A 26787-nucleotide genomic window follows, 5' to 3' on the forward strand; every position below is an offset into this window, starting at 1 on the left:
GCTCGAGCCGCACCCACATCAGGCTCCCTGCTCATCAGGGAGTCTGCTTTTTCCTCTCCCTCTCTTCCTCCCCCTGGTCATGCTCTAATAAATAAAATCTTTAAAAAAAAATAATAAAAATAAAGTGATACATGTACCCCAATGTATATTAAAATTTTTTTTTTCTTTTTAATCCTCCTTCTACTAGCTGTATGTTAGAAACTAAATGTTATGAACAATTAATTGGGATGTTAAAAAAAAAATCTCTTCTGCATCCAGATCTACCTCTGGAACCAGGAACTTCCATAGAGCAAATGGTGATGGGAATGCTGAGCTCTAAGCCACAAGAACAATGGGCGTGAACAATTCTATCCATAAGAACTTTCTCCCCATAGGGGCGCCTGGGTGGCTCAGTGGTTTAAGCCTCTGCCTTTGGCTCAGGTCATGATCCCAGGGTCCTGGGATCGAGTCCTGCATCGGGCTCTCTGCTCAGCGGGGACCCTGCTTCCTCCTCTCTCTCTGCCTGCCTCTCTGCCTACTTGTGATCTCTCTCTGTCAAATAAATAAATAAAATCTTTAAAAAAAAAAAAGAACTTTCTCCCCACAAAACTCTTATATACCTATCAATCAAAAAGCCAGCCAGGGGTGCATTTAAGTATTTACAAGAGGTCTTTAGAGGGTCAGACATCTGACAATTCTGAGCAGGGGATGGGGACCAAGGCTGAAGCCTGCCCAGTGTGGTTCTGTACCCTGTGACCAGGCTGCCCGTGTGCCGAGCAGGGAATGGATTTCCAGCAAAGGTAACACCGGGCAATACTGCAGGACAAGATGTTCTCATGTCAGCAGAGGGGGAAACACTGGCGAACAAACAGAACAAAGTCAAGGCCTCCTGACCTCTGGCTTCATCCTTCAGCCGCTGAACAGATTCTAGGAGATTCTCCTTCTCGTCCAGTTCACTCTCCAGGAACGCATTTCTTTCAATGGCTTGATTCAAACGCTGCTCAAAGTCTTCCAGAGACATGATTGTGGCCCTGGTAAGAGAGAAATAAAGCTGTCCAAGAGAGCAGACGGCAGTATCCATTTGGTGCCTACAGGTCTGGCAGAGAAGAAAGGCCAGACACGGCAGGGGGCATGAGTCCCAGCACGGGCACTTCCTAGACATCATGGACCTGAACAAGCACCTTAACCTTCCAGGACCCAGACTCTTTGCCTGCAGAATGGGAATCAGCTTAGCTCTTGGGGTACCTAAAGCTGTCCTGGGGATTAAATGACCAATGTCCAAATAGCACTTAGCAATGAGCCAGTGCCTTTTTAGGATGACACAGAGAGCCCCAGTCAAATGCCAAAAGCAGCAAATCTTCCCTTGGAGACTCACAATGCAAATCGGTATTCAGAATATCCCACTAAAATCCATACACAACTTAATAATGTACATTTAAACAGGGAGAAGAGCCCATCTTTAATTTTTCAGTTACCTTAAACAAATCAAAATGCCTTCCTAAAAACCACTACCTCTTGTGACCAGTACAGACATTTCACTGGAATGCTATTAAAGGCACTGAGAAGTGCTGTAATAAAGAAATGTGTCTAACTCTGAGGCACAGAGCAGGTGGCTTGCCCACACAGTTGCCTTATGTGCAAAGCACAGGTAAGTCACAGTACCTTCGCATGGTGGTGGGGGTGTTAGAGGGCAAGTAATACATGAAGCCCCCAACAGATGTTTCACACATGAGTCCTCAATAAATGCCAGCAGTGTTTTTTTCCTTAAGGGTTTTATTTATTTATTTGACAGAGAGAGACAGAGCAAGAGAGGGAACACAAGCAGGGGGAGTGGGAGAAGGAGAAGCTGGCTTCCTGCTGAGCAGGGAGCCCAATGTGGGGCTCAAACCCAGGACCCTGGGATCATGACCATTTGGATCATGAGCCAAAAGCAGACACTTAATGACTGAGCGATCCAGGTGCCCCAATGCCAGCAATTTTTATTAGTGACCCTGTGTTTGCCTTCAGAAGAACTTTAACGTGCTGTTAATTGTTATCTCAAGGTGGTTCGAAGTGTATGTTTGGAGCAGAGCCCCAGAAAACCTGGCTCTTCAACGTAAGACCAGCTAATAACGGCTCTTGAGCAGCTTAACCTTATCTTTAACCGCTGGTCCCGCAATCACAAAGTAAGGATCAGTTCATGAATTCATCCATGCAACATATCCTGCTGTGTCCAGACTGAATTGTGTTCCTACCCTCCCCCTCAAAGGGTCTTCAGAGAAAAATAAAGTTACCAAAAGTGCTTAAATAAAAACAACAAAGGAATGACATTTAGGTGCACAATACTGGAATCAGTTAAAATCACCCTAAAGGCCTGACATGTCAAACAACAAATGAAAAAGATAAAATGTGTAGCAATTCATGTATCAGCAAAAACATAGGATTTTACCACAGGGCACAGAAGTCCTGGTGAAATGTAGATGTATGGTGATTGTGAAGAGAAAGACCCAACATCACAAAGAAATCCATTCTCCATTAAGTTACCGGATAGTTCAGCATCCTTCCCAAAATATTAATAGGTTTTCGTTGGGGACAGTAGCACAGGGGTCTGATAAAGAAGAGCACATGATAATAAAATACGAATGGGGCACCTGGGTGGCTCAGTGGGTTAAAGCCTCTGCCTTTGGCTCAGGTCATGATCCTGGAGTCCTGGGATCGAGCCCCACATCGCGGCTCTCTGCTCAGCAGGAGGCCTGCTCCCCACCGCCCCGCCCCCTACCTCTCTGCCTACTTGGGATATCTGTCAAATAAATAAAAATCTTAAAAAAAAAAAAAAGTAAAGTAAAGTAAGAATGACCAGAAGCACTCTGAAAAAGCGAGAAGAGCTCTCCCAGATATAAAGAACACACTGTCATAAATCCTCAATGGAGAGTTGAGGTGGTGTGGCATTAAACAGTTATGGGGGCAGACTAGGAAGACCCCAAGATCCAGAAATACATCCAAATACAGAGGAGAACTTAACTTATGATAAAAGCGACACTGCAAACATTGATGAAAAGATGGTTGATTCAGGGGAACCTGAGTGGCTCAGTGGGTTAAGCCTCTGCCTTCAGTTCAGGTCATCATCTCAGGGTCCTGGGATCAAGCCCCGCATTAGGCTCCTTGCTCAGCGGGGAGTCTGCTTCTCCCTCTACACCTCTCCCCCAGCTATGCCCACTCTCTCTCTAATAAATAAACTCTTAAAAAAGAAAAAGACAGAGGCGCCTGGGTTGCTCAGTGGGTTAAAGCCTCTACCTTCAGCTCGGGTCATGATCCCAGGGTCCTGGGATTGAACCCCCCCCTCTCTCTCTGCCTACCTCTCTGCCTACTTGTGATCTCTGTTTGTCAAATAAATAAATAAAATCTTAAAAGAAAGAAAGAAAGACAGACAGAAACAAAGAAAGAGAGAGATGGTTGGCTCAATTCCAGGTTTGGAGTCTACTAAATGGCCACCCAGAAAAAATTAGCATTGGCTCCATACATCATACTACACCCCAAGATAAATTGAATCAAAAGTTTCAACACCTCCGTATTTGGTCAGAATCTATTACTGGCTTCCGGAATGCCAGAGAACTACGGACCAACTTAACGGAGTTTCTGAACCAATGTGGATCGATCCTCATCATGACCATACATGACTATATAGTCAGCGCTGGTAATACTAGTGGGGCACAGCACTTAGATGTGCTGTCACTGTGGGAATACTGGCTCTCTAAGAAAGGTAAGCATCCTGTAGCTGTAACTGGGGTGAAAATGGCTTCGTGTGCTTCTTTTGTTAAGATTCTGTCAACTTGGGCGCCTGGGTGGCTCAGTGGGTTAAAGCCTCTGCCTTCAGCTCAGGTCATAGTCTCAGGGTCCTGGGATCGAGCCCTGCGTCGGGCTCTCTGCTCAGCAGGGAGCCTGCTTCCTCTTCTCTCTCTGCCTGCCTCTCTGCCTGCTTGTGATCTCTGTCAAGTAGATAAATAAAATCTTTAAAAAAAAAAAAAAGATTCTGTCAACTGATATATTAAAAGTGTATTTATCAGAACAGGAAAATGCTATGTACCCAGTCTGCAAACTGGTAATCTCCTATACCACTACTGAGAACTGGAAAAGAGCTAGATTTTCGGTAAAGGTGACTATTATGAAATACGTTTGGTAGATAACTAAGAACATTCTTTTTGAGCCAATAAATGCTTTAAAAATCTACGTATCAACCCCATGCATCAGAGTGGCTGGTGCCAAAAGAACAGTAAGCAACAAGAACCAGTAGGGACTGGAAACATTGGACCTTTTGTTCACTGCCTGTGAGAAGGTGAAATGGTGGGTCATTACGAAAACAGTGTGGAGGTACCTTAAAAACTTAAAGATGGGCGGCCCATGGGGCGCCCGGGTGGCTCAGTGGGTTAAAGCCTCTGCCTTCAGCTCAGGTCATGATCCCAGGGTCCTGGGATGGAGTCCCACATCGGGCTCTCTGCTCAGCGGAGAGCCTAATTCTCTGCTTACCTGTGATCTCTCTTTGTCAAATAAATAAAAATAAAAAAATCTTAAAAAAAAAAAAAAAAAAAGATGGAGGGGACCCTGGGTGGCTCACTCAGCTAGGCAACAGACTCGTGGTTTTTTGGCTTAGGTCGTGATCTCAGAGTTAGGAGATCGAGTCCTGTGTCGGGCTCTGTGCTTAGAGTGGAGTCTGCTCAGGACTCCTTCATTTCCCTCTGCCCCTCCTGCCTGCTCTCTCTCGCAAATACATAAATAAATCTTAAAAAAAAAAAAATGGAATGGTAATTTCATTTACCATGTATGTTAAATTTACATGTAAATTCTATTTACCAGTATGATCTAGCAATCACACTGCTGGATGTATATTCACAAGAAGTGAGGGGCACCTGGGTGGCTCAGTGGGTTAAAAGCCTCTGCCTTTGGCTTGGGTCATGATCTTAGGGTCCTGGGATAGAGCCCCACATCAGGCTCTCTGCTCAGCAGGGAGCCTGCTTCCCTTCCTCTCTCTTTGCCTGCCTCTCTGCCTACTTGTGATCTCTCTCTGTCAAATAAATAAAAATCTTTTTTTTTAAATAAAGTTGTTTTTTTTTTTAAAGATTTTTATTTATTTGACAGAGAGAGAGAGATTACAAATAGGCAGAGAGGCAGGCAGGGAGAGAGAGGGAAGGAAGCAGGCTCCCTGCAGAGCAGAGAGCCTGATAGGGGGCTCGATCCCAGGACCCTCGGATCATGACCTGAGCCTAAGGCAGAAGCTTTAACCCACTGAGCCACCCAGGTGCCCCATAAATAAAAAAAAAAAAGAAGTGAAAACAGGATCTCAAAGAGATATTTGTACTCTTGTGTGCATAAAAGCATCATTCACAATAAAGAAGCAGAATTGACCCCAATATCCACGAACAGATACAGGGATCAAGAGAATGTGGTATATATGGTTGATTTTTGAACAATGCAGGGGCAATGGGCACCAACCCCTCACATAGTCAAAAATCTGCGTATAACTCTCGACTCTGAAAAATTAACTACTAATTGCCTACAATCAACCAAAAGCCTTACCGACAACATGAGCAGTTGATTAACACAAATTAGTTATGCCTTATGTATTACAAACTGTACTCTACAATAGAGTAAGCTAAAGAAAATGCTATTAAGGGGTGCCTGGGTGGCTCAGTGGGTTAAGCCGCTGCCTTCGGCTCAGGTCATGATCTCAGGGTCCTGGGATGGAGTCCCGTATCGGGCTCTCTGCTCAGCAGGGAGCCTGCTTCCTCCTCTCTCTCTCTGCCTGCCTCTATGCCTACTTGTGATCTCTCTCTGTCAAATAAATAAAAAAAAAAAAAAAGAAAGAAAAGAAAATGCTATTAAGTAAATTGTAAGACAAAATACATTTATAGTACTACACTACATCTATTGAAAAAAAATTGCCTATGTGAGTGGACCCATGCAGTTCAAACCTGCACTGGGTCCACTCTACATACGTAGGAATATTAGGCACCCTTAAAAAAGAAAAGGAAATCCTATTGCACGCTACAACACGGGTGATTCTCAATGGCACTAGGCTAAGAAAATAATTTGTCCCACAAGAGGACAAATACTGCAGGATCCACTCCTACAGAGTATCCACAGTAGGGAAAAAATCACAGAAAGCAGAAAGGCAATTACCAAGGGCCGGAGGGAGAACAGAAGAGGATTTAGTGCTTAGTGGGTGCAAGTCACAATGTTGCAGGATGACAAGGGTGTGGAGAGCTGTTGCACAATAATATGAACACACTTAATGCTACTCAACTATACACTTAACACTGGCTGGGGCGCCCGGCTGGCTCAGTCAGTCGGGCATCTGCCTTCAGCTCAGGTCATGATCTCCGGGTCCTAAGATTGAGCCCCACATCAGGCTCTCTGCTTTGCAGGGAGTCTGCATCTCCCTCTCACCCTGCTGTTCCCCCTGCTTGTGCTCTCCCTCTGTCAAATAAATAAATAAATAAATAAAATCTTTTAAAAAATGGTTATGGTGGTGAATATGATGGTGTGTTTTTATCACAAGTTTCTTGGAAATGTCTATATAACCATAACACATAGAACAGTAAAGTTAGATAAAATTAATGTTAATCTTCGTACAACTTTTCCACATCTTAGCTTTCATATGTTAAACAAAAAATAACCTTTAAGGAATGTATTTAATTTTTAGTTACTTCCAATGAGGCCCTGAGTCTTTCAAGTTTATCCCCTAACTAAAAGTCAGTCATTTCGTTTTACAGATGTACAGCAGAATAGCTTTAGCAAGCAAATACCTGGTAAGGCCAAGAAATTATTGTTCTTGAAGTAATTGGTCAAATATTCAAAATATTACTATTAAAATTTTACAATAAAGAATCAGATTTTTATATTTTTAATAAAATTTCAATATTCCAGAACTTTATGCATTCTATTATTATTATTATTTATTTATTTGGCAGACAGAGATCACAGTAGGCAGAGAGGCAGGCAGAGAGAGAGGAGGAAGCAGGCTCCCCGCTGAGCAGAGAGCCCGATGCGGGGCTCGATCCCAAGACCCTGAGATCATGACCCAAGCTGAAGACAGAGGCTTAACCCACTGAGCCACCCAGGCGCCCCACTTTATGCATTCTGTAATGAAGATCTGGGCCTCCCTTCTACCTCCTCTGATTTTAACACCAAACAATTCAGCATTTGGCCAGAATGTCAATGCAATACGCCTTTAATTTTAAAAAATATAAAGAAATGGAAGAAAAGGAAAAGGAAGCACAGACTAATTGCTTTACAAACCTTAGTCTGCAGAAAGCCCTCCCAACTGACTGATACGTCTCATTACAGAGAAATCAAATCACCTTTCCCAGTAACATACACAAAAAAGCCAGAAGACAAACATAAATGCCAAATATTTTCAATTTGTATCATGAATGTAGAATGATCCCGTAGAAATGAAAAACAGCAGCTGAAATGAAAAATAGGTAAAGATAAAGAGTTCATAGAAAAAGAAATAAAACAGTTCTTAAATTAGGAAAAGGAATCAGCAACACTTTTAACTGACTGTTACTTGTAACTGAGCAACTTGTAACACTGTTACACTTGTAACACTGTAACTTGCAACTGAGAAACGTACCCATTGGTCACTTACTAAACTGGCGGAAATGCAAAGTTTGAAAACCACTCTGTTAGCGAAGTTATCTGGAAATGAGGAATTTACATACATACCTGCTGGGAATATAAAGTGATACAGCCACAAAAAGAACAAATGGGCAAAACCATCAAAATCACATATGCATCTATTGCTAGACCCAGCAGTTTTACTTGTGGGCACCCATGTTACAGATAAAATCTGGACAAGCCACGTTTAGGATTCATTACAACAATGCTTATCACTGCCCAAGAATGCGAATGTAGCAGACATCCATCCACAGGGGACTGGACAAATAAATTATTATGTACTATGCAACACCAACCATACAATAGAATATTATGCATTTGGGGAAAAAAAGAACAAAGAATGCTCTGTGTCCTGAAAGATCTCCAAGATGTACTGTTATGTGAAAGAAGATGTACAATGGCGTGTATAGAATGCTCTTTGCGGGAGGGGGAGGGTAAGATGAATTTTCATTTTTATTCGCTCTTTTGCATAAAAATACCTCTACTCTTTGTATATTATTTTGGAACCTGTGGATGTACTCGGTCTTCATGGTAGACTGCATTAATGGTCCTAATTCTTCAACGGTCCTAGACCCACATCCTTGCTACCGCCTCACTGTGCTTGGAATGTACTGTCCCACCTCCTGGCTTGGGCCATGTGACTTGCTTTGATCAAAGAAACACCAGTGAAAACAATGGTATGCCTAGTGTCTTGTGAATATACTACCAAGTCATGGTAATCAAGTTATTATGGTATTAGTATAGTAATTCATAAATCGTACACTCCCCCAAAATAAAGAATCCAGAATGAGGGGTGCCTGGGTGGCTCAGTGCATTAAAGCCTCTGCTTTCAGCTCAGGTCATGATCCCAGGGTCCTGGGATCGAGCCCCACATCGGGCTCTCTGCTCATGGGGGGGAGCCTGCTCCACCCCCCCGCCTGCCTCTCTGCCTACTTGTGACCTCTGTCAAATAAATAAATAAAATCTTAAAAAAAAAAAAAAGCTTTCAGAATCCAGAATGAGATCCCAGGATATGTCAGAGATTAACATATGCTGGGGATGGGTTAAATTCAATGGAAAAAAATGAGTATTTAATAAATAGGACTGGTACAATGGGCTATCTGTACAATGGGCTATCTATTTAATAAATAGGACTGGTACAATGGGCTATCTATCTATCTATGTACTATCTATGTACATAAAATTGGACCCACTCTTGTAGGAGACCAATAAATTTCAGGCAGATTAAAAATATAAGTATAAAACAAATAATAAAAAAGTCCTATAACAAAATTTAAGGGAAGACATGCACAATCAAGGGATCAAAGAGATTTCCCTAGTGCAGTCTGGACACCTAGAAGCTAAAAAAGGACATATAAACGGGATGACCTAAAAATAACAATTATTTGTATGGAAAATGATCCCAGAGACAAAGCAAAAGACGAGATTATTCTATGAGAAATATTTTTCATGCAAGACAAGAGATGAGCGGCAAAAATATACAAAGAGGGGTGCCTGGGTGGCTCAGTTGGTTAAGTGACTGCCTTTGGCTCAGGTCATGATCCTGGAGTCCCGGGATCGAGTCCTGACTCGGGCTCCCTGCTCAGCGGGGAGTCTGCTTCTCCCTCTGACCTTCCCCTCTCATACTCTTTGTCATCCTCTGTCTCTCTCAAATAAATAAATAAATAATATGCAAAGAGCTCTGATAAATGGATGAGAAAAGAGATCCCACTTCTGATCAGGCTAAGCTGCCAGAGATTACAACTACAAACTCCGGGTCCAACAGCCACATTCTGAAGGCACAGGCAACAACGGGCGCCAATACTCAGAAGAAAGAAACAGCAGTGGGTGAATGTCACCTCTCTGCCAGTGTTTTGCCAACAGCTCCGGTGAAAGAAAGCCACCATCACAGTCAAATTCTCATCTAAAGTCTTCCCACATCTTGGGCTAATCCCTGAACCATACCTATACTTAGCAGGCCTGAGGCAGCCTGGTTAAGGCTAAGAGAATCAAACAGATTTCAGCTACTGCCCATGAAGCAGGAAGTTGGGAGTGTTAGTTCAGCCTAGTTAATAGACCAGGAAAAAAAAAATACAACCAAATACATAATCCATAGTTTCTGCAACGCATCATTCATAATGTCCAGAATTCAAGATGACTCAACAGGACATGGGAAGAGCACAAAAAATGGGACCCAAACTCAGGAGAAAAGGCACTCAGTGGAAATAGCCCTAAGATAGCCAAGATGTTAGAACTAGCAGAAAAGGACTTTAAAGTAGCTATTGTAGCTATGTACAAGAATATAAAGACAGGGGCACCTGGGTGGCTCGGTCTGTTAAGTGCTTGACTCTTGATATTGGCTCAGGTCATGATCTCCGGGTTGTGAGATCGAGCCCCGTGTCAGGCTCTGCACTCAGTGGGGAGTCTGCTTGGGATTCTCTCTCTCTGCTCATGTGCTCTCTCAGATAAATAAATCTTTAAAAAAATAAATAAATAAAGGAAATCTTAAAAAAAAAAAAAAAAAAAAAAGACGGCAGGGATGCCTGGATGGCTCAGTCGGTTAAGCATCTGCTTTTTGCTCAGGTCATGGTCCCAGAGTCCTGGGATCGAGCCCCACATCAAACTCCCTGCTCAGCAAACAGCCTGCTTCTCCCTCTCCCCTGCCTGCTACTCCCCTGCTTGTGCTCTCTCCTGCTCTGTCAAAGAAATAAAAGAAATCTTAAAAAAAAAAAAAAAAAGGAAATTCAGAACTGAAAAAACTGGCTTATCAGCAGATTGGAGAAGAGTCCGTGAACTTGAAACCAGATCAATAGAAATTATCCAATTTGAAGAACCACACACAAAAAAAGATTGGGGGGGGGGAGGTAGAAAGAAAGAGGCTGTGTGACACTATCAAAAGGACTTCTGTGTGTGTAGTTGGTGTCCCAGAAGGCCAGAAGAGAGAAAATGGGGCAGCACAAATCTTTGAGAAATGATGACCAAAGTTAAGTTAAGCAAAAAGAGAAATTTACAGACTAAGGAAGTCCAGATATCAAGATAAATACATATAGGGGCGCCGGGCTGGCTCGGTCGGTAGAGCAGCTAACTCTCAATCTCAGGGGCATGAGTTTGAGCCCCATGTTGGCTGAAGAGATTAAAAGGAAATTTAAAAAGAATCAATTCTGGTTAAATCCAACAATTTAAAAAAATGTGAAGTACATATAAAATTGAAGTGTGGGGCGCCTGGGTGGCTCAGTGGGTTAAAGGTCCTGGGATTGAGGGAACCTGCTTCCTCCCCTCTCTCTCTGCCTATTTCTCTGTCTACTTGTGATCTTTCTCCCTGTCAAATAAGTAAATAAAATCTTTAAATAAATAAATAAATAAATAATTGAAGCATATCAGGAACTGCAGCAAACAAAAAATTAAGAGAGAATCTGAGAGGGGCGCCTGGGTGGCTCAGTGGGTTAAAGCCTCTGCTTTCAGCTCAGGTCATGATCCCAGGGTCCTGGGATCGAGCCCCGCATCAGGCTCTCTGCTCTGCGAGAAGCCTGCTTCCTCCTCTCTCTGCCTGCCTCTCTGCTTACCTGTGATTTCTCTCTGTCAAATAAATAAATAACATCTTTAAAAAATAAATAAATAAAAAGAGAGAATCTGAGAGTGGCCAGGAAAAAAATATATTATATACTGGAAAGTAACGATTCAAATGACCACTAACTTCTGACCTGAACCAAGGAAACCACAAGACAGCAGAACAATCCACTGAACGAGAAAAAAACAAAAAAACCTGTCAACCCAGAGTTCTACATCCAGTGGATGTACCTTTCAAGAATGGAAAGAAAAGGACATTTTTGAAAAACTAAAATAAGGAAACTGTGCACAGGCCTATGCTGCAAGAAATCCTAAGGGAAGTTCTTCAAGCTGAAGGGAGAGGGGGAAACCCAGGTTCCTAGGAAAGAATGAGCCAGAAATGGTACCTATCTGGGAAATATGAAAGCCCATCTTTTTACTCTCATTTCTTTAAAATATACTTGGCTTTTTAAAGCAAAAATTATGGGGCGCCTGGGTGACTCAGTGGGATAAAGCCTCTGCCTTTGGCTCAGGTCATGATCTCAGGGTCCTGGGATTGAGCCCCGCATCGGGCTCTCTGCTCAGCAGGGAGCCTGCTTCCCTCTCTCTCTCTGCCTGTCTCTCTGCCTACTTGTGATCTGTCAAATAAATAAGTAAAATCTTTAAAACATTTTAAAAAAAGCAAAAATTATAGCAACGTATTGTGGAATCCACAGCATTTGTAGACTTAACAGTATTATGGGTATAGCAGAAAGTTCAAGGATAATAAAAATGAAACTGTAAGACTGCAAGGCTATTGTATTTTATAGGAAGTGGTATGATGAAGTGTATGCTATGATCCCAAAGCAACCCCTAAAAAATAATGCAGGGCATGGGGCACCTGGGGGGCTCAGTCGGTTGAGCGTTTGACTCGATCTCAGCTCAGGCCCTGATCTCCGGGTTCTGAGTTCAAACCCTGCACTGGGCTCCATGCTCGGTGTGAAGCATATTTAAACTAGTAATAATATTATTATTAACAGGAACTCAGGGGACTATGGGGGCAACACAAAGGTTCCATATCTTAATAAGAGCACGCAATGAACATAGACACAATTTGCTCAAAATGATGGAACTGTATGCTTAATCTGTGCATGTCACTATAAGTAATTTATATCTAATTTTTTTAAGGTTTTTATTTATTTATTTGAAAGAGAGAGATCACAAGTAGGCAGAGAGGCAGGCAGAGCGAGAGGGGGAAGCAGGCTCCCCGCTGAGCAGAGAGCCCGACGCGGGGCTCAATCCCAGGACCCTGAGACCATGACCTGAGCCAAAGGCAGAGGCTTTAACCCATGGAGCCACCCAGGTGCCCCAATTTATATCTAATTTTTAAAGTGTTTTCATTGAACAAAAAAAGGGGGCCTGGCACAGAGTAGTTATTCAATAAATATTAGTTACAATTGTTAGTATTCTGCTGAACAAAACAACGTCAATTTAAGAAATCCTATTCTTGGGGTGCCTGGGTGGCTCAGTCGGTTAAGTGTCAGCCTTTCAGCTTGGGTCATGGTCCTGGGGTCCTGAGTTCAAGCCCCATGTCGGGCTCCCTGCTCAGGAGGGCATCTCCTTCTCCCTCTGCCTCTCGAATAAATAAAATTTTTTGTTGGGCTGCAAAAAGATTTATTTATTTATTTTGCTGCAAAAAGCTTTATTGTTTGTTCTTTACCAAATAAATAAAATCTAAAAAAAAAAAAGTCCTGTTCTCTGCGCATGTGGACCTTAGGGCGGTGCGGAGCACATGCTTATCCTTCTGCCTGGGATGTTCTCACCTCGTCCCCTTCCCTGGATGATGTCTCCGCATCCCCTGGTCTTAGCCCAAAGGCCACCTCCTGACATTCACCTGCCGACGGCCGCACGAGTGCAGCCCCAAACCTGTCCCCTCCTTCCCGACATACCGTTTTGCTCTTTCCAAGTCATCGTTTGCTTGCTCCAGCTCTCGGATGTATTTCTGAAGTTGATCCTTAATTGCTTTGGTCTGGGCAAGGTCGTCCTCCAAGGCTGAGATCTGCCGGTAGCCTTCCGAGTGCTGCGTTTCAAACTTCTCCTGGAGGACAAAATCGACACTGGGCATGGGATTTAAGACTTCTGATAAGCTGTGCTTATATCCTTTCCCTGTCACTTCTTCAAAATACTGAGGGATTAATCCTGGAACGGACGCTCCCCTGTTGGAGTGGACACTGTTGTTGTGAGGTTGTGAGCGTCCGATCCTCCCTGGGCGCACGACTGGGCTGCACTGACTTCTTTAGCGGCTCTAGCTCTCCCTTATCTTAGGAGCTTTATAGGAATGGTCTTTGTATCACACTAAGGAGGCTCCAGACATTCTCGCAGCCCCCCACCACAGCCAGGACACACGACTAACCTCAGCCAGTAGAACCTTCTCTCCACAGTCATGGACTCTAAAGCGAGGGAGGGCAGATGGTGAGAACGAGGGGCCACCATTCAAAGTCGTTATGTCCCAAGTGCTTCCTGCCTTCTGGCCCACAAGCATCTTATACCCGGCCCCCTCCCAAACGTGGTCCCTGCAGCCTCTGGGTATCAAGAAGACCCCAACAATCTTCAACACAATTACTTCGCTCAACGTGTCCACAGCCATGGGAAGCCACATAGACCTCTCCATGCCTCATCCACAAGGGTAACAAACCCACTTCCTGTGACATCCCCGCATTGTGTATCAGGAATCACAATAACTTTGTTGGCTTGTGCCTCGCCCTAAGAGCAGGAAACCATGTACTTAGTCTGACAACTGTTCTAACTTTGTGACCGACGACACGCTCCCTGCAGCATGGGGGAGTTAAAGAGGACTTCTGGACCTTTGTGGGGAAGGAAGGAAGGAAACAAAACAAAACCCACAACCTGTTGTGATCTGACTAGTACTTTCCAAGGCGAGGAAGGGTCAGATGACTTCACGATCGGTCACTGCCCAGTTTCAGCCAGCTAACATTCATTCACTGCATGCTTACTCGGGGCCAGCTCCTGGGCTCAGGATAATACTTGGGTTGGCTCATTTAATGCTACTTCAGAGATGTGAACGGAGGCTACTTCATTAGCCCAAAGTCATTTGGTAGCAAATGACTGAGCCAAGATCCAATCTGGGCTCCTGGGGCTAGAGCTCATTAAACAACTGTGCTAAACTGCCCTCAAACATCTCCTCCTGGGCCACAAAGGTATCGATCGCACACGCACATGTGTACACACACACACATTCTGCTCTGGCTACTCTTTCAAACCACCTTCCTTCACCAAACACCCTCACTGCTTTTCCCTTCATCTACACACAAAACATGTCCCACCGGAAAGGCCCAAAGTCTAATTAGAAAGTTTGAGGGCAGCTGGCTGGCTCAGTTGGTAGAGTAGGCGACCCTTCATCTTAGGGTCGTGAGTTCGAGCCCCACACTGGGTATGGAGATTACTTAAAATCTTTTTTTTTTTTTTTAAGATTTTATTTATTTGACAGAGAGAGATCACAAGTAGGAGCAGAGAGACAGAGAGAGAGGAGGAAGCAGGCTCCCTGCTGAGCAGAGAGCCTGATGTGGGACTCGATCCCAGAACTCTGAGATCATGACCTGAGCTGAAGGCAGAGGCTTAACCCACTGAGCCACCCAGGCGCCCCTAAAAATTAAAATCTTAAAAAAAAAAATAAAATAAAATAAACACACACAAAACAAAACAGGGTGGCTGGGTGGCTCAGTGGGTTAAGCAGCTGCCTTTGGTTCAGGTCATGATCTTAGGGTCCTGGGGTTGAGACCCACATTGGGCTCCCTGCTCAGCAGAGAGGCTGCTTCTCCCTCTCCCTCTGTCTGCCGCTCTGCTTACTTGTGCTGTCAAATAAATAAAATCTTAAAAAAAAAAAAAAGAAAGGAAGGAAGCTTGAAAAACAGACACACTCTTCTTTCCTGAATCGAGTAAACACAGGCGTTGCTAGAAAACAGTTGGGATGTAGGGGAGAATGACATAATGGTGCCTGGGCCAGAGAGGCGTGGTGAGAAGAGCTCCCACAGAACAAGCAGATCATTTACAGGGTGGGGACAGGGAGGGCATGCCACATCCTCACCCTGCTCCGTCCCCTCTGATGCTCTGTTTCCTGGCCATGAGCGGAGCAAGCAACTCTGCTCCAGCAAGGAGGGGCCGACCAAGCCCCACACAAGGACCAGTTCCCAGGGCTGGCTCTGAGGGCCCCACACCCTTTCTCTGGGTGCATCTCCAAACAAAACAGGAGCGCCGGGAGCCGCTGTCATTAACCCCAATTCAGATGCAGGTTCCAAGATGATGCAGTTAACGGGCTTCTCCGCCAGCATCAAGATTCAAAGGATGGCCTTTGAACTTGTAGACATGAAAAGCCGTTGCTCAATATTGTGCTTTCATTTGGGGCTAATTCTAATAAGCGGTCAGCTGATGGAGGCATCAACAGACGCTCTGTTTGATCCTTTACAGGCCTTCTCATTCAACTTGTGATGAATAAGCCAGTTGTCAAGAAGGCTCTGTGGAGAACATTTCTCTGAGGTGACGGACACATATTTGCTGGTGGCAGTTTATCTATTTTTTAAAGTAATCTGGGGCTCAAGATTACTTTTTTAAATTTAAATTTAAAATTACTTTTAAATTTAAAATTACTTTTAAATTTAAATTACGTTTTAAAGTCATCTCAGGCTCGAGCTCACGACCCCGAGACCCTGCACGCGCTCCAACAATGAAGCCAGCCAGGTGCCCCGGTGGTAGTTCTATTCCCTCGGACATTTCTCTTCCTTCTCCTGCTCTGTGCTCTGCATCTCTGGCATCTGTCAGGCGGTTGTCATGAAGAGGCGTTTGCAGGTTCAAGGGCTTGGTCTTAAAGCAGTTACTTCATCATTGCTCGACGGGGGTCTGCCTCGGTGGAGGCCCCGTCCCGCTCCTGACTGTGGTTCATACCGCCCATCTGCCTTCCACACGGCTTCCGCTCCCTGAGTCCCCTTCAAGTTAAGCATGATGACTCCTCAGTGCCTGTGGCAGGGGTTGGGCTGTCCACAAAACGAGTGACACGGGGATGCCTGGGTGGCTCAGTAGGTTAAGCCACTGCCTTCGGCTCAGGTCATGATCCCAGAGTCTGGGATCGAGTCTCACATCGGGCTCTCTGCTCAGTGGGGAACCTGCTTCTCTCTCCACCTCTGCCTGCCCCTCTGCCTACTTGTGTGCTCGTGTGCTCTCTGACAAATAAAAAAAATCTAAAAAAACAAAAACGAGAGGCACGGGCCAGGTGTAGGGATAAAGGAAAGGGCATTATCCTCCTGTGTCAGGGATGGAGCTGGGGGACAGTAGTGGGGACTGGGACGGGCTGGTGAATGCTTGCTCCGTCTTGGCCACCGCTACCTGGCTTTTCGCTGGTGTGGAAGAATGCAGGTCTGGCATGCTTTTTCTTAAGGAAAGTCAGAAATCCAGATTTTTATACGAAGACTTACAACTTTGAATATTAACTGCTTAAACGCTAGGGGCGCCTGGGTGACTCTGTTGGTTAAGCATCCAATTCTTGATTTTGGCTCAGGTCATGACCTCAGGGTCCTGAGATCGAGCCCCACGTGGGGTTCTGTATTCAGGGTGAAGTGGGCTTGAGAGTCTCCCTCCGCCCCTCCCCCAGCTCACATGGGAACTCTCTAAATAAAATCTTTAAAAAACACTCAGAAATCAGTTTTACTATCAAAAGAATGAACTGTAAACAAACCCTCAACTCTATTTAGTAATCGCAAGCTGAAGTATTTACAGAGAAGCGTATAGCTGTCTGCAAGTCACTTTGAAATGCATTAGAAAACCAGATTGAGGGGCGCCTGGGTGGCTCAGTGGGTTAAGCCGCTGCCTTCGGCTCAGGTCATGATCTCAGGGTCCTGGGATCAAGTCCCATATCGGGCTCTCTGCTCAGCGGGGAGCCTGCTTCCCTCTCTCTCTCTCTGCCTGCCTCTCCATCTACTGTCAAATAAATAAATAAATAAAATCTTTTAAAAAAAGAAGAAAACCAGATTGATGGATGGATAAATAGGAAATAAAAATCAATTATGGCAAAGTTTATTGGCAGAGCCTAGGTGGTGGATATACAGGTGGTCCCTGGAAAATTCTTTCAACCTTGCACTGTGCTTGGAAACTGTCATGATAGAACATTGAATAAAAGCCACAGAAGGCTAAGCAAAAAACGCCAGAGGGTCAGACCTGCACATGTCCAGTGTGGGCTCTGTGGTCTATGACATGAAAAGCTTACACTCCACTGCTCAGCTTCTGATGTCTTTGGGGTTTTTCCTCTGCCCCTCCCATCTCTCAATGCCCAACCTATTGTGGATTCCACTTTTTCCCAGCTGTGACTAAAGCCGGGATGCTCAGGTCTGCTAGACATCCATTCTTGTCTCTGTCTACAGAAGGTCCGGATTAACTCTTCACTAACCCCTCTGCCCCAACCTGCTGGGGACGTGTGCACATGCCCACACACTCCCCTCACCTTCAAACACCAGTTCAAATCCCTCCCAGCTCCCCCATGAAGCTGTCTCCAGCTCATGGAGACCCTTCTCGCAGAAGCATCTCTCGATCAGTACTATGTAATTGAGCATCTTTTCTTTAAGATCTTTTGGGGTTAGCTTTGTCTTCGTCACAAAGCTTCCAGAGCGCTAGGAGCACATCTGCTTCCACTACCCACCAAGCCTGGCCCTTGGTTCTTCTTCCCTAGTAGCTTGGGGGCTACCACACTGGGCAGCATAATCTGGACTTTGTATGACCTGAAGGTCAGCAAATCCAGGCACACTCCATACTCTGGCTTTCGCCTACCTGCAAGGGGTGTGGTAGACCCCCAAGGATGACCATGGGGACTTGGGTGTGACTTGCTTGTCACAGAGCTCCTCCCAATAGAGGCAGAAAAGATTCCCGGCACCACTTCCACCCAGCAAGCCTGGAGGGAGTGGGGAGCGCACCTGGTGCTGGCCGCGGCCCCTTGCACGGCTGGGCTCCCTTTCCCAGGCACACACGCCACGCTGGAATCAGCCCTGGTCTGTGCCCCCTCACCTTGATGGTCTCCAGCTCCATGCGGAGGCGGTTATTTTCTGACAGCAGGTCCCTGTTCCTGGTCTCGATCTGCTGCAGCTGCGTCTCCAGTTCGGCTTCATATTCCCGGCTGCCCTCCTGGAATTCTCGGAGCTCCTCCTGTGTGTTCTCTGCCCTGCGGGAGTGCCAGACGCGTTAGGTGATCATGTACCGAGCACCTCCCTGGGCTGTCGAGGGTGAGGTGTCGATTGGCTGTTTTTTCAGCCCCTTTCCAGGCAGAAACTAGCCTTCCCTTTATTTTACAGGTAAGACTTGTCTCGGGGCACCTGGGTGGCTCAGTGGGTTAAAGCCTCTGCCTTCGGCTCAGGTCATGATCTCAGGGTCCTGGGATCAAGCCCCACATCAGGCTCTCTGCTCAGCAGGGAGCCTGCTTCCCTCTCTCTCTCTGCCTGCCTCTCTGCCTACTTGTGATCTCTGTCTGTCAAATAAATAAATAAAATCTTAAAAAAAAAAAAGACTTGTCTCAAGGTCTTCTGATGTGAGTCAGCAGCAGAGCTCGTGCCTGAACCCAGGGCTGCCTATCTCCAAAGCCATTTCTTTACCAATTCACTCTCCGCTCATTCATTCAATATATTTTGTTTTTGAACTCGACATGGGGTAAATATACTTGGGACTGCGTATCCTCCGCAGATATTCTTGTAAGCAAGAATTGGGCCTCATATAAATGTGTGCTTATCCCACCACTACAGTGTACCCTGGCCAACTCCAGACACCCGGTTCCGACCCCTCAGTCCTCAAAAGTCAAGCAACATTTTTTTTTTTTTAAATACTAAACCTGGGGCACCTGCGTGGCTCAGTGGGTAAAGCCTCTGCCTTCAGCTCAGGGTCCTGGGATGGAGCCCTGCATTAGGCTCTCTGCTCAGTGGGAAGCCTGCTTCCTCCCTCTTTCTGCCTGCCTCTCTGCCTACTTGTGATCTCTCTGTCAAGTAAATAAATAAAATCTTAAAAAAAAAGAAAGTACTAAACCTGAGTTATCTTTAAGTCCAATTATGAATAAGGAAATGAAAGGGACTGGAATAAGACCTCCACACAGAGAGTGTAAGAGTCCATGAGAAATAAAAAGAAACAGTGCTGCGCGCGCGCACACACACACACACACACACACACATTCTCTACTCCCAGATAGGGACACCGAATCGCTGGTTTCACAATTAAAATCTGCAACAACCCTTTCGGTCAGGCACAGGGACCGACCAGATAGGGCATCCATAATGGATGAAACCCTGCCAGGAAGTAGGATGGGCAGGAACACACCAGTTTCTTAGGACCAGAGGCTTTGGCGCTCACATTCTAGCCCGGCTGCTTACAGGCTGGGGTGCCCTCCTTGGGCAAGTTACTGGCCTTCCCTGAGGCTCAGTTCCTCATTTGCAAAATGGGGTGATAATGGTTTCCTCACGAAGCAGTTTTGAGATTTAATGGACGGAACATGTGTCAAGTCCTTCGGAGGGCTTGACGCCCCCAAATGAATGGTGGCTGCCACCACGATGGGAAAAAAAAAATCAGGGTGGACTTTGGAAGACTGACCTTTGCTTGTAGGTCATAGCCATATCTTTCCAGTAGTTTGCCTCTTCCTCCCCAGAGCTGAAAGTCTTTCCTGACTCCTCCATGGTGAAAACAGCAGGAGCTCACTCTTCTTGTGGCATGGTGTCTAGGAGAGAAAGCTTTAACATTATTACCCACGTCTGGTAAAAGAGCTCCTCTTCAATGAGGGGGAGGGCACCTTCCTGAATTTTATGTTGCATTAAATGATAAAACGTTGCCAAAAACTGGAACCAAGCCCAGCCAAAATGCAGCCCACCCTCAAGTTCATGAATACATAAAGCTACCCAGATGTTATTCATTTGGGGAGGGGGGGCAAGGGGGAAAAAAAAAAAAAAGGAGGGGAAGACCTCTCCTGGGGTTATGGTTTAGACAACTGGTGCCACGACCATCCCCACCACCAGGAGAATGGGACGTCTTTGGGGCAAGAGGATAATGAGCCCAGTTTGGGATATTTCTAATTTGACATGCCAGTGACACACAAAGAAGCAACAAGAGAGCTAAAACTCAGGGGTGAATTCTGGGCTGATAAAAATATAAGAGTCAGGAGCCTGTAGCAGGTTCTTCCTTCTTTCTCGGGATGGAACTGCTGGAAAATCTAGTAAGGACTATTTATGGAACTCTGAGGAATGCCAATGTTTGACTGGTAGGCCAAGAAAGAAACAGTCATCTAAGGAGACAGGAGAGAAATGAAGAGACAAGAATCAGACCGTGAGCTGTCCTGGGAGTAGATAGATGGTGTCAAGGGGAAAAGCAGCACCGGTCCACAGTAGCCATGATATAACACAGAAACTAAGATAAGGACTGGAAAATACCCAGGAGACTCAGCGAAATGTCGGTCACTGGTGATGTGAGCAAGAGTAGTTTCAACACAGTGGAGTGGGGAGGAGGAATAAATTGGGCGGAGGAGCTTTGAGGAGGTGAAGAAGAGGAAGTAGAGGAAATTTTGGAGAGCTGGGTGTGAAAAGCAGACAAACAGGACAGTAGCTAGAGCGTAGGGGGTGGGAATTGGCTCTGAGGACTTGGAGAGATCCAGAGCAGAGGCTGGGGAACGGATCTCTAGGAACAGAGGGCAGTTTACAGACTCCCCACTGACAGAGCCTCTCCAAATAACAGCTTATTCTCTGAATTTAAGGCTCTGAGCTTGTCAAAAGTTCACCAGGAACCCAAATGAGATATCTCCAAGGTCCCTTCCTTCTCTCAAGGGAGCTCACAATCTGGTGTCCTTAGGAACAAAAGAATGAAAGCAACCCCTCACTTTGCAAGGCATTAACAAGCTGTATATTTGTTTTGTTTTTTTGAGGGGGGGTGGGGGACACAGAGGGAGAGAATCCTAAGCTGACTCCAGCTCAGAGCACAGGGCTTGATCTCAGGACTGTGAATCACAACCTGAGCCCAAATCAAAAGTTGGACGCTGAACTGACTGAGCCACCCAGGCGCCCCATAACAAGCTATATTTTTTACTACAAACATGATTCATTCAGCTAAATATGTTAGTGTGGACATGGACACAATCACCAACTTCTGGATCCCTGGTTAAAAAAAAAAATCAAACAATTATATTTAAGCACAGCCCTTTTTGATAATTGGATGTGCTAGTACCTATACTCAATCTCTCCTTCCGGATTTCTCTCCCTTGTCTCATTCAGAGAGAATATGCCATGTGTCCCACCCAACCCCTTCTGGGGAACAGAGTTTCTCTGAAAGCTGGATGGGCACACAGAAGCTGGAAAGAGTAGAAAGCTGTTCATTTGTCGATCCTTTTCCAGTCCAGCATTTCTTCTTCCATATTTCTGTCGCACCACTCCAATCTCGGGGAAACCAACCCGCCATTCATTCCATGTGATTCAGATCTACTGACAACCAGCATATAGGAGGAGGCCCATTACAGAAGGGATGGCTCAGAGGTGGGCTGAACCCAAGCTGAGCCAGTAAAAGGATGGGTCTAATTCAAACTAGGCCAGTGACTGGTTCAGGGGTGACCCTACCCAGAGCTGAGCAAACTGGTGTCCAGGCCTAGGGCTTTTGCAGAGTCATCAAGAGAGACACTCCGAAAGTGTTAATGAACCTTATTGTGTTAATGGTTTCATAATATATGCATTTATCAAACCATCATGTTAGACACCTTAAACTTACACAACGTTCTATATCAATTATATTTCCATAAAGCTAGGAGAAAAAAAAAAAGAAAAACTCTTCCCACTAGGGTAGATGGTAGGAAGTAAGCTTGGAGCTGCCAGTGATCATCTTTCCATCACAAGGGAGAGTCTGCCAGAGAATGAAGCCAAAACAGAGGAAAGCAGGGCCAAGAGGTGGAGACACTGGGTCCTGATGGTATCATTTGAACACCTGGACCCAGTCATACCTGATTTAAGATTATGAGAGATAACCAATTCCCTTTCTTGACTACACCAGTTAGGGTTGGATGGCTGCCATGGAGGGTCCTAATTAAGGTAAGCAGTGAAAAAATGTCATTTGCTGAAAGTAAAAAGAACAGAGTACCTAGAGTGAACAGCAAATAACATGGCAATGGGTAAGGGGAAATTTAGGTCCAGTACTCCCTGCTCAAGTCTTAAGGTCTAATGAGCCCAGAACTCATCTGATATGAAGTCACCAAACTAGCCCCTGTAAGTGTCAAGAACCCATGCAATGGAGTACCGTGCGGCCACAACCTTACAGAGGACGGTCTCAACTGCATGGCACGGGAGTCCATGTAATAGGGTAAAAAACTGAGGGACTAGGGATAATGAATGTGGACTGGCTTTTTCTGACATTTGGGAAAATATCATATCCAATATTCAATGTAATTAGTTCCTGCCTAAACATCCCCCAACCCTACCCCCTTCATTAGTTTATGTTTAAGCCAGATGGCCCGCTTTTTGTTCCTTGAGCACACCCAGCTTGTTCTCACCTCAGGACCTTTGCACTTGCTGTTCTCTGCCTAGAATGCTTCTCCCTCAGATCTCTGCCCAGGTACCCTTCTTGTCATTCAGATCTCAGCTGGAATATCGTCCCTACAGAGACCTTATTTGAATAATCCACCAAATATCCCCTCTAGCCCTTCACTACTACATTAACCTCTGCTTGGTCTTATTTCATCATTTTGAGTTTTGTTTTTATCTTCCCCCACCGGAATGTCAATTGTTGAGCACAGGGGCCTTCTCCTTCTTGCTTTTTTATCCCGATGCCTAGAAACTGTGCCTGGCACATAACAGGAACTCAATAAATGCTTGTGGAATGAATGAGCAAAAGGGAAGCTAGAGATAGACCACTAGCAGGTAGGGATGTGAGGTTAAAGGCAGGCAAGAAGCCAGAAACCTCTGAAGACTAGCTTATAGTTGACATCTGTAAATCCCTAAGAGGTTTGTCAGAACGGGGAAAACTCGACATTCCCTCAGCACCAGAGTGTCATCTCATTAGTGGGAAAGGGCAGGAGAGGATACCATGTTGGAAACAGCCCCCTGCCCAGGTGTACGTGGTAAGGAACATCTGATAGTATCCTTGGGGTTTCATAACTGCACTCTCGTGACAGATGAGTTTTAGGAAAAAAGCTTCCTAAATAAAACACAGCCAGTGAGGACTAAAACTTAATCCTCAGGAAAGGAATGAATTTGAGATGTTTTAGGAGGCACTTCCATTATGCCAGAGGCTCTAATTACAACCGCGCTGATGGGAAGGTTCTGGTTTGGGATTGGGTGGGGTGGTGGCAAGAAGCTAAGCAGAGACCTGAGCTCCTGCCACAGCCTGCACCGTCTGTAGCTACTTCAATTAAAGGGCAAAAACACCAGGCCTGGCATTTCAACCCGAAACCCCCCTGCATTTTAACAACACTCCTTGGGAAAAATTTACCATAGACTAAGAAGAAGTAACAGCTGAACTTCATTTTGTTCTCAAACAAGTCTTTTTTTTTTTTTTTTAAGGTTTTATTTATTTGATAGGGAGAGAGATCACAAGTAGGCAGGGAGGCAGGCAGACAGAGAGGAGGAAGCAGGCTCTCCGCAGAGCAGAGAGCCCAATGCGGGGCTCGATCCCAGGACCCCGGGATCATGACCTGAGTGGAAGGCAGAGGCTTTAACCCACTGAGCCACCCAGGCACCCCTCAAACAACAGTCTTTAAAACGTACGCTTTTTTCTTTGCCATTTGAAAATGTCTCACAGTTCCAATGTGCATTATTCTTTGCCACAGAAAGCAGGTAATACGGCTTGGAAAAACTCCTTCTCCCTACTGAATTGAACCACCGCATGCGGGGTGTTTAGTAACTTCAATTTTAACGCCTATAAGCCATTTGATTATTAAGAGTAAGCGAGCCATCGCTTGGGTTCTTAGAAGCAAAAGCCGGAGCAGAAACTCTGCAGGCCTTGGCCATCTCCAGAGGTGCAAGTGGACAGCAGAGGCAAGTGCAAGACACCAGACCCAAGTGCAAGTTGGGGGATAGGGTGGGCGGGGGTGACTGGAGGGTCTCTGAATTCAAGTTCCTAGTCTCCTTGGGGTTGCCAAGAGACTCTTCAGATGCCCTCTGGTCCAGTCCTTTCAAACACACTGTGACAGGCACGGGTCTCAGTATATACAACTCTGTACCCACCATCTTCAAAATAAGCCCTGTATGCCTTTATTTCATTTGTGCTACAAAGGTTATAAGCATTCTGCCTCTGTGCTTGTGTTCTCAATACACCATCAGGCCATCGTGCCCCAGGGGCTCTGTGGACAAACCTAATGGGCACCTCAAAAGTATGTGCCACAGCAGGCAAGAAAGAACAAGCTGGGAGCAAAAAGTTCAAAAAGTATGTCTTCTCTGTTTTGCATAACTTAGATCTTCCACCCCACCTTTGATTTCAAAACCCTAGAGAAAACAAAGCATTCTCCCTTGGCTTTCCTAGGAGTGAAGAAAGCCAGCACAGCTGGTCAGGAGGCCGCAGACACGTATAAACTATCAAGAATTAACTCACCACCCTTCTCCACGCCAACCTCAGTCCTTCCCAATCAAAACAAAGGGAGAAGCTGAAGGGAAAGGGAGGGGACTGAAAGACGGGGGGCCAAGTGTCTGCACGTGCTTCAACAGCTCCTAGGTTATGACGCAGGCTCCACATTTTGCAGAAGTGGCATCACAGGGGCAAAACCAGTCAAGAGTCAGCAAGTCTGGCTTCTGTCTCTGTGCTTTCAAAGGCTATAATGATCTTCCTCCAAAAATACTTAGATAGGCATGCAAGGACACATACTCAAGGCTGTATGCCATCATTCACTGATGTGGGAAACTGGAGAAAACAACTGTCAACAGAGGGCTGATTTGGAAAATTACGCAGTTGTTAAGAAGTAAATGAACTAATATGGAAGAAAGTTCATGATACGTTAGGAAAGAGTGCCAATTTTGTTTATAAAGGTATGTCTTGGGCGCCTGGGTGGCTCAGTCAGTTAAGCATCTGCCTTGGGCTCAGGTCATGATCCCAGGATACTGGGATGCAGGGAGTCTGCTTCTCCCTCTTCCCTTCCCCCTACTACTTCTCTCAATCTCTCTCTCGCTCTCTCAAATAAGTAAAAATCTTTAAAAATAAATAAAAATAAAGGCATCTCGCTCTCTCTGCATGCATGAATCTAAAAGGGTCTGGAAGCATGTACCAAATGGGGGTAAAGCAGACACTGAAATAAGAACCTGTACAGGGAACACTACTATATCCATTGATTTTTACAGTAAGCGTATGCTGCCTTTGAAAATTTAAAAAGCTTAAACTCAGATCAAAATATAGAATGAAAAAATAGGAGGGCTATTGTTCCAAGATAATTTTATTCTACTGAATCAAGATGCCAGGAAAAGAGGTGCCTAGGTGGCTCTGTTGGATGGGCATCTGCCTTTGGCTCAGGTCATGATTCTTGGGTCCTGGGATAGAGCCCTGCATTGGCACCCTGCTCTAGAGGTAGGGGGGCTGCTTCTCCCTCTCCCTCTGCCTGCCACTCCCCTTGCTTGTGCTGTGTCAAATAAATAAAATATTAAAAAAAAAAAAAAAACACAAAGATGCCAGGGAAAGATGTTTTCCTTCTGTGATTTCCCTCTCCTCTGTCCCTTCTTGAACATTTCCAAATACCTACTAAGTGCTAAAGCACTACTGGAAGAGGCAGACAGAAAGCACTTAGATCAGTACCAGGTGCAGAAAGTCTGAGCTGCTGACACCAACGTTCTGTACGCAGGCCAACTCACTTTAGGAAATTAGCTGGTAAAGAAAGGGAGTGTAATCTCTCTGGGCTCACACGTTCTAAGGCAAAAGAACACACTTTGGAAACAAAAATAACATCTAAACAGAGTAAGCCAAGTTAAGAAACTATTATCCAAAATGAGAGGATAGATAAAATATGCCAATGGGACACCCCTGAGATTTCCGGGATCCAATCCCACACAAAGGACACAATAAGGGGAAAGAGTTAAGTTTCAAACCTGGTTAAAGACCAGTGTGGCGGTAGGGTCAGGTAAGTGGCTCTGGGAGTCAGTCACTGGGATCCAATTGCTCTTCAAAGCACCCTATCTGGGTCCTAAAATGCCATCCTATCCAAGAATACAGAAACAAAACCAGCATAGAAAATGACAAATCTCTGCCCAGTGCACCCTGTAAAGGCCGTTTCTTTAGAAAGGAAGTTAAAAAGGACCTGGAGGCTAAAAGTAGAAAGAGGCACCACCTGGTACAAAGCCTGGACAAAGAAATCAGGGGAGCTCAGACCCTCAGGAGGCAGAGAACCTGAGATGACTGGAGAAGATAAGGCAGCTTCCCAAAAAGCGGTGTCAAGGTGATAGCGGGATTTCCCACGACCTCAGGGAGGCAAGGAAGCCCCACCCCTGCATTCAAACTGTAGAATAAGCATTTTCATCCTTTATCCAATCCTCCCCCAAAGTGCTGTCACGGGAAATCTGAACCTTCCTGCCGCAGAGATCTGAGAAAAGCAGAGGGAAAGAGACAGTTCCAAACACGATCCCGAAGGCAGGGAGATGCCAAGCTGCGGGGCGGGGGGTGGGGGTGGGGGGG

General features: G+C 45.4%; 1 protein-coding gene across 1 annotated transcript in view; it reads right to left on the minus strand.

Annotated features, from left to right (window-relative positions):
* Nucleotides 1-26787, minus strand: part of NDE1 (nudE neurodevelopment protein 1) — a 33092-nt gene that overhangs the window by 5399 nt on the left and 906 nt on the right. The window contains exons 2-5 of the mRNA XM_059415258.1: nt 19765-19888; nt 18202-18355; nt 13086-13234; nt 874-1010 (exon numbers count right to left, since the gene is read on the minus strand). Coding sequence (XP_059271241.1) covers nt 874-1010; nt 13086-13234; nt 18202-18355; nt 19765-19847 — 523 coding nt within the window. The 5' untranslated portion in view covers nt 19848-19888. The remainder of the gene's footprint in view (nt 1-873; nt 1011-13085; nt 13235-18201; nt 18356-19764; nt 19889-26787) is intronic.

This window comes from Mustela nigripes, chromosome 11 (assembly GCF_022355385.1).
Source record: "Mustela nigripes isolate SB6536 chromosome 11, MUSNIG.SB6536, whole genome shotgun sequence".
In the NCBI taxonomy this organism is placed as follows: Eukaryota; Metazoa; Chordata; class Mammalia; order Carnivora; family Mustelidae; genus Mustela; species Mustela nigripes.